The sequence below is a fragment of the Herpailurus yagouaroundi genome, unplaced genomic scaffold (assembly GCF_014898765.1).
Source record: "Herpailurus yagouaroundi ecotype Mexico unplaced genomic scaffold, PumYag 100, whole genome shotgun sequence".
NCBI lineage: Eukaryota > Metazoa > Chordata > Mammalia > Carnivora > Felidae > Herpailurus > Herpailurus yagouaroundi.
Window position 1 is genome coordinate 72,002,839 of NW_024412391.1, and position 16,902 is coordinate 72,019,740.

Sequence of the window (16,902 nt, forward strand, 5' to 3'; positions counted from 1 at the left end):
GATTGGAAATAGTCATGGAGATTATCAAGCAAATCATCCCATCTATGGGTGATTGAAGTAAACATCTAAGAGGTTAGATATCCAGTTCAGTGTCACATAGCTAGTGAGAAAACCAGTCTTTAACCTTTAATTTCTTGTCATAATGTAATGACTTTCACTGTTATTTTACAGTATTTTATATACTGCAGAGTCTCAGGAATACTGTATGCTGAAAGAAAAAGCAAACATGTAATACTGAAATATAAAAATATAATGAATCGTTATTTCTTCCCATTAATAGAGGATATTTACTTACTCCCCACAAGAGATGAAAGAAATCCTGTAGTATATGGAGTCTTCACCACAACCAGGTAAGTTCAAAAACTGCTTGTAATTCTATAGAATTGTTATGTATATGTAAGAAAACATAGTTGTATGGTTTTTTTGTCCCTTTTGTGTGAGAAAAAATACCCCATTTTTCATTTTATTTTTTCACTTAGTGTTTCTTAGAAATCTCTTAATATACATAAAATGTCTCTTGGTTCTTTTTCTTCCAGCAGAGTATTCCTATATCAACCACCACAATTTATTTAGCCTGTTTCTTATACATAGACGTTTCCATTATTTCTAGTGCTTTGGTGGTACGCATAATGCTTCACTGACTAAGCTTGTATACATGTTGTTCTCTGTATGAGCAAGTATATCCGTGAGCTAAATTCCCAGACGAAAGTTACTGGGTACAAAGGAGTGTGCATATACTAACCATAGTAAATAGGTCAAGCTGCATGATGTAGAAGTAGTATTAAAGAAATACATGTCGGGGCGCCTGGGTGGCGCAGTCGGTTAAGCGTCCGACTTCAGCCAGGTCGCGATCTCGCAGTCCGTGAGTTCGAGCCCCGCGTCGGGCTCTGGGCTGATGGCTCAGAGCCTGGAGCCTGTTTCCGATTCTGTGTCTCCCTCTCTCTCTGCTCCTCCCCCGTTCATGCTCTGTCTCTCTCTGTCCCAAAAATAAATAAAATGTGAAAAAAAAAATTAAAAAAAAAAAAAAAAAAGAAATACATGTCTTAGTCATTGGTTTGGCTGAAATCACGAGACGGGACTTCTGAAATGTCCTCCCATACTATCTTACGTGCGCTTCCCCATCACCCTACAAAGCTGGGAGTTTGGCTGTTATCACCATATCATTATTGCTCCTCTAGCTTAAACAAAGGAAGTTCGTATGACTTTGCCCAAAGAAGACGAGCCAGTTAGTAGTAAAGATGGCACTAGAACTAAAGGTGTTTTCTTAATTTCCACCCCTGTGTTTTTGTCTTCTTTCTATATAATACTATCCTGCACCTGTCTCTGAGACTCTGTGACTTCCTTCCTTAAAACTTGCCCTAGCACCTCTGAATCTTTCTCAAAAAATATAGGGACCTTACATAATTTTATTTGAATTTAATTTTGTTTAATTCAGTACCTTACCTTTGACCCTGGTACGCCTTTTACAATATTCCTGTTATATATTGCTGACTGCAATACCTTCTTTGAACTACTTTTTTACTTTTTCCGCAGCTCTGCTATGAATATTTATATAGATATTAGTATTGGAAGTATTGGTGGTGTTGGTAATAGAGAAATGGGCCTACTGCCTCCTTTTGAAAAAAAATTATTAAAATAGTTTGTAGGCACATTATCATTTCTTTTCTGTGAAAATTGCCTTCACTTAGTTTGCCTTATACCAATAGTGTTCATCATATGTCAGAACACAAAGTGCTCTTTGGCTAATTATACGATACAGAATGTGAATATTTCAAATGAAAATAAAGAAGATACCCTAACAAACTGGCATTTGGACTCCCATTTTTCTGCTCATTTATATCTGAACTAAAAAGATGCAGGAAGAGCAAGTAAGTGTCTGGAGTCACTCAAGTTAAGTATCTCAGCCCTGGTTCTCTTGGCATCTTTCCATTCACAGAACTGTCTTTGAAGTCACTGTGTTTTCCACACACAAGGCATCGATATGTGCCAGGGAAATACAGCTCCGAGATAGTTATCTTTTTTCTCCTACCAAGTTTCTGCCCACCCAGAGTGTGAAGTTACAAGTCCACTCTTTGTGCTTGGTGTACTTTATTATTCTATTTTGAATGGCGCCCTGAGGACTGAGGTAACGTTGGGATGCATGGCACATCTTTTATCCAATCAGAAGATGTAGTGAATCTGCAACAATAGCAATACCACAAAGCATGATGCACCATCATTCCTTTAGGATATCCTAGGCGGATGATGTGATTTTATGGGGGCGTCACCTTCTTTCTTAGCAGCTAGTTTTCTTCCAGCTGCCTGTTTGCCATCAGCTCCGGATGTTTCCCATTAATGTCATTCCAAGAATATTAATGGTCAAGCTAGAGAATCTTTGGCTCATTTGTATAGTGCTGAGATGATATGTCTCTTAGCTCCTAAAGGGTGATCTCGTTTCTATGAATAGGAATCACCGTAAGTTTTAGATGCAGAGAAAATGTCTTTTATTTTCCAGAAATAAAACAAAAATGAAACATCTGATGACAGTGTTAACAATTTTCACCATTAATTTGCAAAAAATTGTGGAATCCTCATGGAGCTTTTCTGCTTCTTAATGATGTGTGATCCAGTCCTGTGTAATTAAGATAAATTTTAAGGGTCAGATAAGGTACATACATAAATTCAGGAAAAAATACAGAGATTAGGGAAGAAGCAAAAGAGAGTTTCAACATTTTTTAAATTAATAAAAATTGTATGAGGAAATTCTTAATAGTCAATATTTACGGCCATTTGCTCACTGTAAGAACACTTAAATAGAAGGGCACCTGGGTGACTCGGTTGGGCGTATCACTTTGTCATGATCTCACATGTTCATGGGTTCAAGAGCTGTGTTGGGGTTCGGATTCTGTGTCTCCCTCTCTCTCTGCCCCTCCCTGCTCACACTCTGTCTCTCTCTCAAAATAAAATAAGCATTGAAAAAAAAAAAAGAAAACACAAATGAGATATTTATTATCTATGTATCTAAAATGCTCCTCTTTAAAAAACTAGGTGATATAACTTTTTATTTTTGAAGTTCTTTGGGAGGCATTAGGCCGTAAAAACTTCAAATGAAATTCAAAAGCATGTCTATAAATATGATACTCTTTTCTGCATATTTCCTTCTATCCTCCAGTTTTCCTAGGGAACTCCTATGTATCTGTCAAGTGTCAGTGTAGGCGCCATCTACTCTGAAAACTCACCAGACAGCCTTGTGTTGGAGTTCCATTGCATGCTTGCTTAGCTTACTACAATCATCTGTAAGGTAACTGCTGTCACACTTCTTTCAGGCTTGCTTGCTTATAAGCTCCTTAAGGGCATATACACACATTTTGTCCGCAGCACCTATCAAATGGAATGTGCCGCATTACTTTGTCCACACACCTGGTTATAATATGTGCTCAATAAATGTGCATTGAGTGATGTACAATGAATGATTGGACCATTCTGCTTTTTTTCAGCTCCATCTTCAAAGGCTCCGCTGTTTGTGTGTACAGCATGGCTGACATCAGAGCAGTTTTTAATGGTCCATATGCTCATAAGGAAAGCGCAGACCATCGTTGGGTGCAGTACGATGGAAGAATTCCTTATCCCCGACCTGGCACTGTATGTATCCAACTTAAAAATCAAATTATTTTTATAAGCCCATATCCTCTTTCCAATTCTATTATAATAAACTATGCTCATTCACCACAGCAACATGTGCTGTGCTTTTGAAAATACCTATTATTTATTTACAGTCATACATTAGCATTTCCATCCTTCATTGGAACTTAACTTTTTTTTTCCCCCTTTTGAGTAAAAGCTTTAGATACTACAGGAAACAATGATTATATCATAAGGATCAGGCTATGCTGAAAATATAGTGCCTATCCTCAATAAGTCTACAGAATCATCAAAATGATTCAATATGTAGAATGACAAATATTCCAAGTTAAATGAAAGTGCCAAATAAATATTTATTTCCCACTTAACAGCTCTGTATATAGGTAGAGTCTTTGAGTCCTTGTTTCTACTTTAAAAGACAACATCAATTCCAATAGTTCATGTATTTCTTTATTATGTTGCATCTGTTAAAAAAAAAAAGACTTTGCAGTGTGAAATCTGTATTTGCATTATAAATGGCACGTTTTTGTTTTGTTTTGTTGCTCTGATTAAAACAGTTTAAGTTATTTAAATATTTTAAGGTTGGTTAATTGATAAAATATAAAGAAATACACGCTCTTTTTTCCACTTAAGATTCAATATGAATATTTCTACCAGGAGCTCTAAAGTATTCCTCAAAATCTCTGAGAAAAAGTATTGACTTAATCCAACCAATTCTACTGAATTTTGTCTTTTCATATGTTTGTCCTTAAACAGGAAACAGTTGGTAACCAGGCTTTTTTAGGCTTTCTCTTTTCATCTTCCTGTTACATAACCTAATTAAATTTAGGAAACACACTTTAGAACTGTGACTATTTTCCCTTTCGTAATTCCTCAATAGAAATATGTTTCAAATATGTTTTCTGGACTGATTATAAGGTTATCACACTTCGATGGAAAAATTATTTTGCAAATAATGTGATTTCCAGGATTCAGATTTTTAATTTTCTTTGAATATCAAAATTATACTTGTCTTATTAATTTCACAGTAACGTAAGGGGTAAGTTACAGTGTGCGGATAATATTCTGAAGGTTTTACAAATCTTAACTTCATAAGGATTCTAAGAAGCAAGTGCTGTTGTTATTAATGCCGTTTTACAGCCACTCATTTTATGCTGCTCAGCATCAGGCACAGAGAGGTGCAGTAACTTGCCCAAGGTCACAAAAGCGACTGAGTAGTGCACTTGAGTTTTAAATTCAGACACTCTGGGGGCGCCTGGGGGGCGCAGTCGGTTGAGCGTCCGACTTCGGCCAGGTCACGATCTCGCGGTCCGTGAGTTCGAGCCCCGCGTTGGGCTCTGGGCTGGTGGCTCGGAGCCTGGAGCCTGTTTCCGATTCTGTGTCTCCCTCTCTCTCTGCCCCTCCCCCGTTCATGCTCTGTCTCTCTCTGTCCCCAAAATAAATAAACGTTGAAAAAAAAAATTTTAAATTCAGACACTCTGGCAGCAGAGTCCAGGCTCTTAGAATTTGTACTGTGATACTATATTAAAAAAATTTTTTTATCTCAAATTATATTTATTTTCTTCTTCTGTAGAATATCTTCTACTGCATATATATAGTATATATGTATATGCTGAACATATAATAATGTTTATGATAGACTACATTTATTAAGTATATATGTAGTGGATATATATGTAATGAATCTATGTAGAATTTCAACTGCTGTTATATATATTTGGGGCCTTTTGTGAGGAGGACAGTTAAAATTCAGAGGGGATTTCTAGCTGGGGACATTCAACCATCCTAGGATGATGGGGTTAAGTACCATGGACTATCACATTCTCAGCCGTTTCTACATGAGTTTGTTTGTTTATTGAGAGAGAGAGAGAGAGAGAGAGAGAGAGAGAGAGAGCAGACATGCGCTCGAGGGAGGGGCAGAGGGAGAAGGAGAGAGAGAATCTTAAGCAGGTTCCATGGCCAACTCAGAGCCTGATGTGGAGCTCAATCTCACAAAACGTGAGGTCATTACCTGAACTGAGATCAAGAGTTGGACTGTTAACCAGCTGAGCCACGCGGGTGTCCCTCTTTTTAACAATAGAAAAGGAAAAATAGTAGCAGGCATAAGAAAGCGCCATTTAACTGAGTTATTCCTTTATGTTTACTCAATGTCAGTGTTCCTCAGGAAATTCCTATGCTTTTTAAAATATGTGAACATATTCACATCTGTAGCAAAGCTTTGAGAATTACATCTTGTAACTACAGACAGTCCCCAACTTAAGTAGTTTTGACTTCTGATTTTTTTGACTTTATGATGGTGAGAAAAGGATCCACATTCAGTAGAAACTATACTTAGAATTTTGAATTTTGAATAAATAAACGTTGAAAAAAAAAAAGGGGGGGCGCCTGGGTGGCGCAGTCGGTTAAGCGTCCGACTTCAGCCAGGTCACGATCTCGCGGTCCGTGAGTTCGAGCCCCGCGTCGGGCTCTGGGCTGATGGCTCAGAGCCTGGAGCCTGTTTCCAATTCTGTGTCTCCCTCTCTCTCTGCCCCTCCCCCGTTCATGCTCTGTCTCTCTCTGTCCCAAAAATAAATAAACGTTGAAAAAAAAAATAGAATTTTGAATTTTGGTCTTTTCCTGGGCTTGCCAGATGCAGTACGAGGGGCTCGTGAAGCTGAGCCTGGCAAAAAGTCGCAGCTTCTGGTAGGCCACATCATCACAAGGGTAGACAAAAATACACTTGAAATCATTCTGTTTTTCACTTTAGTATAGTTTTGAATAAAGTACATGAGATACTCAATGCTTCTTTATAAAATAGGCTTTGTGTCATGTTAGGGGAGTTTGCCCAACCGTAGACGAATTCAAGTGTTCTAGCACATTGAAGTTCAGCTAGGCTAAGCTATGATGTTGAGTAGGTTAGGTATAATAAATGCACTTTTGCCTTATGATATTTTCAACTTACAATGGGTTTATGGGGGCATAATCCCATTGTAAGTCAAGGAAGATCTATAAACTCACTCACGGCCCGAAATTGGTAAAGGAGATGGAAAGAGGCTCCAGAAAGACTCCAGCAGAACAACATTCTCATTGATCAGGAAGTTTATCTCCTTGTTATAGAATTTAGAGATGCAAAAACGACTATCATTGGGGTGCCTGGGTGGCTTAGTTGGTTAAGCTTCCAACTTCAGTTCAGGTCATGATCTCACAGGCAGTGAGTTCGAGCCCACATGGGGCTCTTGTGCTGACAGCTCGGAGCCTGGAGCCTGCTGCAGATTCTGTGTCTCCCTCTCTCTCTCCCCTTCCCCCACTTGTGCTCTGTCTCTCTCTCAAAAATAAATAAACATTAAACAAAAAAAAAGCGACTCTCATAATTAATGGGAGAAGCTGTTTATTTTGCATTACACTTTTGGTTACAAGTGGGTTTCTTTCTCCTTGGTCTGAAGTGGGTAAGACTGGGATCAAACTTAGCTCTACTTGACTCCAAATCAAATGCTGTTAACCTCCACAGCACTCTACCTTCAATGAGATCAAAGCAAATAACCAAACTGAACCCCACACTGTTTCCCCTGGGACTGATCTGCTCCCTGCACAAATAATAATGCCGTTTTGCAACCTTACTGCGCTTGTCATTTCTTTTCTTGTAATTCTGGGGACACATCTTTGACTTTAATAAAAGCACTGCTGAATAATTTGCTGGCTACGAAACGTCAGACTCTTTCCTAAAAGCCACTTTACGCTTAAACCTTTTAAAATAGATTATTTGAAAAACCTCCTTTGCGTTTACGTTTCCTCGTGTTGTTAACCAGATTGCTTCTAAAGTTGTGCTCCCAGCAGGGCCTTCTGCTGACATTGTCACTGAGAGAAATAAACACGAAGACTCTCAGGGTGCCACAGCGACTTTAATTTTCTAGTTTTTGACAGAATCCTGTGCTTCCTGTGACAAAAAGTCAAACCTAAACTCCTGGCCTTACTACGATATCATTACTCTCTACAATGTCAATAAGCCTGGAAACTCGTGAATGACAAGGACACAGTCACAGAATCCCTTCACTTCAAGGGATTCTCCTGCCCTCTGGTGTCCAAACTGAATCTCTGAACAAACTGTATTTTGTTCAGATGGACTTTTTCAACCGTTATTGAACTTTAGGCCTTGAGAATAAGAAGTTGCAAATGAAATAAAATATGGCAGAATCCACAATATAGCAGGTAGTAGGGGTCAAAAATGGAAACCAAACTGAGGTCAGGCCAACGGTAGCAGGTTGCTGGAAACCTCAGAATCGGAGGAAGATTTTTAAAGGCAGATTTCATTTTTGATATTTGACTTATTATTAAAAGATTTACTTGGTAGTTTTATTCGGTGTTGATAAGGAAATTTATAATGTATGCCTAAGTGTCAAATGTTGATAAATGTTTACTTGAAAGGGAGTTTCAGTTTTTAAACCATTCTCTTATCAAAAAGGTGAGAAGGTGCTTTAAAAATTGCTTCTTGGGGCGCCTGGGTGGCGCAGTCGGTTAAGCGTCCGACTTCAGCCAGGTCACGATCTCACGGTCCGTGAGTTCGAGCCCCGCATCAGGCTCTGGGCTGATGGCTCCGAGCCTGGAGCCTGTTTCCGATTCTGTGTCTCCCTCTCTCTCTGCTCCTCCCCCGTTCATGCTCTGTCTCTCTCTGTCCCAAAAATAAATAAACGTTGAAAAAAAATTAAAAAATAAAGTAAAAATAAAAATTGCTTCTTGTGGTAAGAACACTTAAGGTGAGATCTATGCTTTTAACATATTTCTAAGTTTATGAATACAGTAGTGCCTGTAGATAATGTTGTGCAAAAGATCTCTAGAACTTCTTCACGTTGAATAACTGAAATTGTATACCATTAATTAGTGACTTCTTACATTCCACGCCCCTTAGCCCCTGGTAACCACAGTTTTATCTTTGGCTTTCATGAGTTTGAATATGTATATAAATGGAAGTATGTAGTTGTTTTAAAATTTTTTTCAAAGTTTATTCATTTTTGAGAGACAGAGACAGAGCACAAGTGGGGCAGGGACAGAGAGAGAGGGAGACACAGAATCTGAAGAGGCTCCAGGCTCTGAGCTGTCAGCACAGAGCCCAGTGCGGGGCTCAAAATCACGGACTGAGAGATCATGATCTGAGCTGAAGATGGATGCCTAACCGACTGAGCCACTCAGGGTCCCCATGTAGTTTTGACCTTCTGTGACTAACTTACTTCACTTAGCGTAATGTCTTCTTTGTTCATCTACATGGGCACCTGTTGAAGGATTTCCTTTTTTTTTTTTTTTTTAAGACTGAATAGTATTTCATTGTGGGTATATATCACTTTTTTCTTTTTCTTTTTCTTTTTTTTTTTTTTTACCCATTTATCAGGTGATGGACATCTAGACTGTTTCCACCTACAATATAAATAATAGAACTAGCATATGATCTCACTTCTGGGTATTTATCCAAAAGAATTGAAATCAGGATCTTGAAAAGAGATTAGCACTCCCATGTTCATTGCAGCCCTATCACCATAGCCAAAATGGGGAAAGGACTTGTTTTTGAAGTTCAAATATTTAAGAAATGTCTGTTTCACTATTCTCAAATCATTTTGGTGCAGTTTTTGACTATTTCTAAACCTCTAATGATGAGAAAAAATTCATTTTTAGATTTCATTTTCCCCGAAATACTGCTTTTACTGTTAAATGTTTTAGCTTTACTTTCAAAGGTTGAAACCTACACATGAATTTCCCAACTAAGTTTCCATTTTATGGTGAGGAGCAAAACAAAGTAGTTATAGGCCCTCTTCTAATTCCATTACTACAGGTGCACTGAAGTCACATGCAATATCACATCTACTAAACTAACCTCCTTGTACCCATTTATTGCCCCTCATATCCTGTAAAAACTTGACTAAAATTCTTAAATCTCAAAGAATCCCCGAATAAACATCTCTCCTTACCAATTCTGTTTTAGGAATTTAGATCTTTAGAAAAATTTAAAATATCTTTTTCTTTTTATCCATATATCAATCAGCCATTTAATTTAATGGACCTGCTACAAAACAGTAACATTGTTTTAATGTTAAGTGATTTTTCAGCTACCACCACCAAATGTAAAATAATTAAATCTCTCTTTCTATAACATTTCAAATCTTTGCCTAACAAGAAGCCCCACCGTGTACAACTCATACAGCTTTTTCTCTAGAGTAAATCGAAGGTAAGGGCTTTCTTTTCCATGGGGCCAATATTCTCTTTATGCCAAGCTACTTATTAGGTTCAATGAGCTTTTCCTTTTTCTCATATAGAGTTCCTCTAAAGGAAAGGAAACCTTGGAGCGCCTGGGTGGCTCAGTTGGTTGAGCGTCTGACTTCTGCCCAGGTCATGATCTAGTGGTTCATGGGTTTGAGCCCTGCGTCAGGCTCTGTGCTGACATCTCAGAGCCTGGAGCCTGCTTCAAATTCTGTGTCCCTCCCTCCCCGCCATCTGCCTGTCCCCCGCTCATGCTCTGTCTCTCTGTCTCTCAAAAATAAATAAACATTAAAAAAAAGGAAACCTTAAAAAAGACAGAGCTACAGCTATATGTTTTGTTAAATGTCTAGCACAATTAAGTTTAGCTTAAACTATTTAATTTTGAAAGTAAATGATCAAAAATTGTTGGTTTAATTGTTGTCTTTAAAGTACTACCCAGTTATAGTAGACAGAATCCAACCTTTGTACAAGCAGGGGAGCATACTATGACATTTTTTAAGTTCAGAGGTTAAAGTTCATTTGCCAATTGTAAATAAAATTTTGAATGGATATTTGCAACAGGTACATGCATTTCTTCAAATGCTAGAAGACATATCGCTATATTAGACACTGAACAATAAAGAGGAAACTTGAGTTGTTGTTGCTTTACCTTTTAAGCATAGCAGAATATTCAAGATTCAAATATAACAACAATAAAGCTGGCTTTTAGTTGCAAAAAAAGAAAAAGAAGAAAGAGACAAATGTACCCCCATATTTGTACCCCTGGCCTTTCTAGTTCTGATACTGAAGACAGAGTCTTTCCTCATCCACATTTAGAAACTGACTCACAGCTGAATAGGCAGGGGGATAGAATGGCACTTGTGAAATCACAATTATTTTTCGGGGCCCCTGGGAGGCTCAGTCAGTTAAGCCTCCGACTCTTTGTTTTGGCTCAGGTTATGATCTCACTGATCATGAGTTCGAGCCCTGCATCAGGCTCTGCTCAGATGGTGCAGAGCCTACTTGGGATTCTCTTTCCCTCTCTGTCTGTCCCTCCCCTGCCCGCTCCCGCTCTCAAAATAAACAAATAAATTAAAAACTAATAGTTACTAAAAGAAATTGCATGTATTTTTTTACTTTATAAATAAAAAAAAAAACTTCCTTTTTGTATTTAGGTTATTTTTCCCAGTTTGCTAAAAATGGAAGCCTGGTTCAGTCTTTCCTTGTGCCCTGTCTTCCCTCACATTAGTCAGTCCTATGATTTGTTTAAAAGGAAAGTGCAACCTGTAGAAAACAGCCTGAAGCAGCAGGAGGAGAAAACTTTGAACAGCTGTCTGGTGCCTTGCCAAGGGGCAAAGCTCTCGCGTTGGATAAAAACCATTTTTCTCCTCTCGTCCGTCGCTTCCCACTACACTACTAAAGGCCCTATACAAACACATAGATGTGCCAAGCACAACACGGTCACACCTAGCCAGCTGTGCAGCCGGCCCTGAGATTGCTGCTGTTGGGTCACCCTTTCCTTTCACGGCACGCCTGGGCAGGTCTCTTCTGAAATACCCTTGTGCTGGTATTGTTTCCAGCAAGATACTCACATTTTAAGATTTGGGTAACAGCTCTCTCTCTTTTTTTTTCTTTCTGAAATTTTAAACGATCTTAAGACTTTTTCAACATGACAGGTAGAGAAACAGATAAGTTCCCTAACTTATTTCCTATAGGCCCTGGGGTAGTGGAAATCAGGGAAATGTTAGAAAGCTGGAGGCAGAAATAAATGGTCCTCTACCGTATAGTCAGAGGGGCTGTGTTAATATGTAGAAATTAAAAGGACATACATACGGAGAAAAATTCGCTAGATTTTTAATACCTGAGATGTAGCTAGATACCTAGCTTCAAGAGGAACATTCTCTAGGATTTGGGGAGGAAACGGCTTGATATGATCATTTACTTCAGATGCACCATTTCCCCACACTTTCTCTTTTTCCTTTATAGGATTTTTCTTTCCTACTTTACTCTCCTACCTGCTCCGGTCGCTTGGCATCTCTGGTTGTTTTTAGATCTGTGTGCCTCACAGCTATATGATATCAAAGGGGAAATCTCACTGTTTTTAATGTGCTAAAATAACAATATTTGGTTCAAATGGTACTCTCTTCAACCTCAGGGAGTAACTCTACCAAATCACTTTCATTTGTGAAAGCAATGTGGAGACGCAGACCTCGGAGATCACACACAGCAACGTAACGGATAAAGATCTTATCCAAACACTGGCAGCATGCCAGAAGGAAAAGCTGCCATAGGAGGGAAAAATACATTTCCAAAGGTCATTTTATAATAGTCAACAGAAACCAGGTTTTCCTTCTCATCTTTTTTCTTTGATTTTATTACACTTAAACCTTTGCGTCAGAGGTGAGCAAAGAGGAAAAGCCCCACGTTTGCTTCTTGGCTAAATTGTTCCCATTTCGTTCATCCATACTTTTCTCATATTAAAATTTCTAATTATTTGAAAATTTGATAGCAGAAACTGGCTTGAATGTCATGATATTTCTTTTGAAAATTTGGCTGCTTGCATAACTATAGTTGCAAAGGCAAAGGAAAAGAAGATCTTAAGCTGGAGGGCTGTTTCAAAAATGTGATGCAAGCAAAATCATGCTTTTGCTCTGATTTTAATGATAAGCCAACCAGATTTTACCGCAGGCAGTATAAGCTATAAGCCCACTATAGTCTCCTTTGGCGGGGCCTCCAACATGCAGCCTGTAATTGGGCAAGAGCTTTGTATCGTTTGAGCTCCACATCCATTTTGACTTGCAGCTTAATCTATTTAATATAGGGTTCCTTCCATTATCGACTTGAGAGATTCCACTTGTCTGAAGGCTAAGTGCTAGAAACAATGACTGAAGACATTCAGCTCTTCAGACCAACATCCAGTTAACAATAAGCTAAGTAATTGCCAAATAGCTAATATTCTGCACCTCTTTGGTGCAGACCTGGGAAAAATAAAGAGATTTCAGGGAAAGATTATTTTTTTTAAGATCAGACATGCAAGGGGCGCCTGGGTGGCTCAGTCGGTTAAGTGACCGACTTCGGCTCAGGTCATGATCTCTCGGTCCGTGAGTTCGAGCCCCGCGTCGGGCTCTGTGCTGACCGCTCAGAGCCTGGAGCCTGTTTCAGATTCTGTGTCTCCCTCTCTCTGACCCTCCCCTGTTCATGCTCTGTCTCTCCCTGTCTCAAAAATAAATAAGACGTTAAAGATCAGACATGCAAGAATTCTGTAAAAGATAGAAATATTCTTCCATTACTAATGGAAAATCATTAACAAAATCTTTTAGTACAACTTCTTTGATATTTCTTCCAATTTAATGACCCATTATGATTTTATTCCTATAAAATTGGAGGTAAGGGTCATATGTTGTGGCTAACCGGTATCTTTAATTCCCTGAGAACGATCCTCTGGAGGTTCAGGATTTGAGAAGCACAGTTTGAAGCCTTGACAAGATTCTAATTAGCGCCTGGTGTAAATGGCTCAGTTTTGTGGAGATTGTGTTTCCACCTTGTGTAAAAATTAAAACAGGGAAAAGTAGCACTTTCTTTAAGACTTTCTCCTGTATGTCTGCAACATAGAGCCAAAGTTTGCCATTCCAAAGGAATGTTAGCCCATGAAGAATTCAAATGTAATAGCAGCATTGTTCTGAGTTAGCTTTTTGAATTACAGTATACAGAAATCATAAAATAAATTTGATATGTGGAAAGTTAAATATTTGCCTGAAAAAAAATCTAATCATAAAGCAATTCTTTATATTCTTTGGATAAAGGCACATCACGTTCATTCAATTTGTACTAGTGTGAACATTTGTGTCTTACCACCAGGGGGCAGGGTATGCTAACTATTGAATTAGTGAACACTAAAAGGCAAAGGAGAGACAATTTTAGACAGAAGTGAAAAATTCCCTGAATGGTTTCTTCACAGATCCTTTAGGGAAAGAGCTGTTGAATTGTTCACAGTGTAATTTTCACACCAGTTATAAAAAAAAAAAAAAAAAAAAAACTAATTATGATGTAAAACTATTAAAGCTCTTTTACAAGTAATTTTTATGACGTGGTGATTTGTTCCATTTAATTTTTAATAATCATGGGTTTAATTTAAAACTGCAATCTTAAATGAATTAAAAGAAATTGAAAATAATGGTTTCTCATATATTCCCATGTTTATAAATCGCTTTCTTCATAATTATTTCAACTCAAATTTCATGTAGCTTCATAGGAAACAAATTCACTGTGGAAGCTTTTGAAAACACAGAAAATTAGATATAATTTACAATTTTTTTTTTTAGAAACTTTGAGAAGGTTGAATAGGCAAGGATAATCTGTTTCGCTAGGTTCCCTTTGGTGACCATTAGCCATTTCTCCTGCCAACAAGTAAAGACAGTTGCTTTTTGAGATCTGAAGTTAATTCAGGAGGATAACAGTTCAAAAGGCAACAGAAATATCTAGCATAGGGGTTTTATATTCAGCTTTCTGAGGCCAGAATTTTTGGAAGAAAGGACAATTGTCTTGGGATTGAAATTACAAATTTTCACTTGTGCCAGTGCAGCTGAAAAGAGTATTTCAAAAGCAGAAGCCCAACTGGGCAGAGATAAAGGACTTAAAATGTAGACAAATTTTTGAGGTATAGTTGACGTATTAGTTTCAGGTATGCAAAGTGATGATTTGATGTTTGAATATCTTGAAAAATATACAGTAAGTCTAGTTAACATACATCACCATACATAGTTACAAAATCATTTTCCTTGTAATGAGAACTTTAAAGATGTATTCTCTTAGCAACTTTCAAATACACAGTACAATGTTATTAACAATACTCATCATGCTACCCACTATTTCCCATGACTTAATTTTTTTTATAACTGGAAATCTGTACCCTTTGACCCCCTTCACCCATTGTGACAACCCTCCCACTCCTTGTCTCTGGCAACCAACCACTGATCCGTTCTTTGTATCTGTGAGTTTGGTGTTTTTGTTTTTAAGATTCCACATATAAGTGAGGTCATATGGTATTTGCCTTTCTCTGTCTGACTTATTTTAAGCATAATGTGCTCATGGTGCATCCCTGTTGTCTCAAATGACAAAATTCCATTCTTTTTTTGGGGGGGGGGGGTGAATAATATTCCCCTGTAATCATTAAAATAACTTTGAGAGAGAAAACTGGATTTAAATATATTCAAAGTAAACTGATATGCCCCGATTCGAGAGTCCCCCCGAAAACAAACCACCAGAGTCCAGAGTCAAAGCCAAGCGGCAAGGGTCGTTTATTGCAGGTTCGAACCCGGTCCTCCGCGCACTCGTTGCCGGTGACGCTAAGAGGCCCCGAGCAAGGATCTTACAGCTTCTTTTACAGACAGGCACAAACAAGTTAGGGATTTTTTGAGGTTACAGAGCTGTTATTGGTTGACATTTAAATTTGAACACTCAGCAGAACTCGATTGGTTCCCGCCTTCACGTCAGACTACAACCGGGCGTGCCCTGGCTGGATTCGGGAATGGCGGCGGGGGGAGGGGAAAGATCTTTTCTTTGCAGTTGTGAGTATACCTGGTAACTTTTCTCTTAGCCTCTCATAAACTATGTTTGTTGACAAGCATATGTGATTCCATATTGATCCTGTTCACCATTCCTTTCATATTGTCAATAATAAGCCTTAAAAACTTTATTATAAGTAAATATAAGTTCCTCAGCTGTATGAACAATGTCTTTACTTCTCTACTCATTTCTTTTCAGTGTCCAAGCAAAACCTATGATCCACTGATTAAATCCACCCGAGATTTTCCGGATGATGTCATCAGTTTCATAAAGCGGCACCCTGTGATGTTTAAATCGGTGTACCCAGTTGCGGGAGGACCAACATTCAAGCGAATCAATGTGGATTACAGATTGACCCAGATCGTGGTGGATCACGTTGTTGCAGAAGATGGACAATACGATGTAATGTTCCTTGGAACAGGTATGCTAGACCCAGATGATGCTTTCTTTCAAAGGAATTTTTCACTATTAGACAAAGGAAGCAAAGACTTCAAAAAGATTATTGGTTGAAATCAAAATGAGTAATTATTAGCTGATATCTAGTCACTATTTCTTAACATTGCATAACACATGCTTTTAATTGACAGTTATAAATATCTCCCAGCCTCCTTTAGTGGTATTTGAGATTTCAAAATATATTTGTATGTTATGACTATAACATGCCTGCTTAGATTAGGTGCCCAATACATATTTGTTGAATGATTATGGACTAAAATTAAACAAGTACAGCTAAGCAATGTTTATTTTCAGACTTCACATTTTTTTCTCTCTGGGGAGATATTTGATTCCCTGCCCCCCGCCCCCAGCCCCGCAAAAGATCCCTTCACTCAATTTTGAGAATCATTGACTGAGTTGACTTAAAATGGCTTTTCAAAAAATTAAGCAATACTTTGTAAAGATCTTTAAGTAGAAACTTCCTGGAGATTATTTTTCCTATCCTTGAATTTTGTGGATTAAGTATCACTTTCATTATTAGAGACTATTTTATTTATTTTTTTGTCAACTCAGTCATTATAAAATGATTTAAAAAATATTTTCCAGAAAAAGAAATATTGCTTATTTAGTATGCCTCAAAAAAAGAAAGAAAAAGGAAATAGAAAAATATCATCTAATGATACATGCATTCTAATGACAGTAAAGGTAACATGCATCATTGAGATAAAAGCACTTCATCCTGGATAATGTTATGTGATTTAATGAATCAGGCATTGTGTAAAGAAATCAAAATTAATGTGTTTTCAAGAAATGGGCATTTTTTTATTGAAATAGGTTTTCAGAACTACAGAACAGTTTTATTTTTAAAAAACATACTGGGGCGCCTGGGTGGCGCAGTCGGTTAAGCTTCCGACTTCAGCCAGGTCACGATCTCGCGGTCCGTGAGTTCGAGCCCCGCGTCGGGCTCTGGGCTGATGGCTCGGAGCCTGGAGCCTGTTTCCGATTCTGTGTCTCCCTCTCTCTCTGCCCCTCCCCTGTTCATGCTCTGTCTCTCTCTGTCCCAAAAATAAATAAACGTTG

The 16,902-nt window shown here is 38.1% G+C and overlaps 1 protein-coding gene across 4 annotated transcripts in view; it reads left to right on the forward strand.

The window, feature by feature from the left end:
* The window catches only part of SEMA3D (semaphorin 3D), a 201,058-nt gene that overhangs the window by 155,242 nt on the left and 28,914 nt on the right, over positions 1-16,902 (forward strand). For all 4 annotated transcript variants that reach the window (XM_040472791.1, XM_040472790.1, XM_040472789.1 and 1 more), the window contains exons 10-12: positions 281-350; positions 3,477-3,621; positions 15,586-15,808. In XM_040472791.1, coding sequence (XP_040328725.1) covers positions 281-350; positions 3,477-3,621; positions 15,586-15,808 — 438 coding nt within the window. The remainder of the gene's footprint in view (positions 1-280; positions 351-3,476; positions 3,622-15,585; positions 15,809-16,902) is intronic.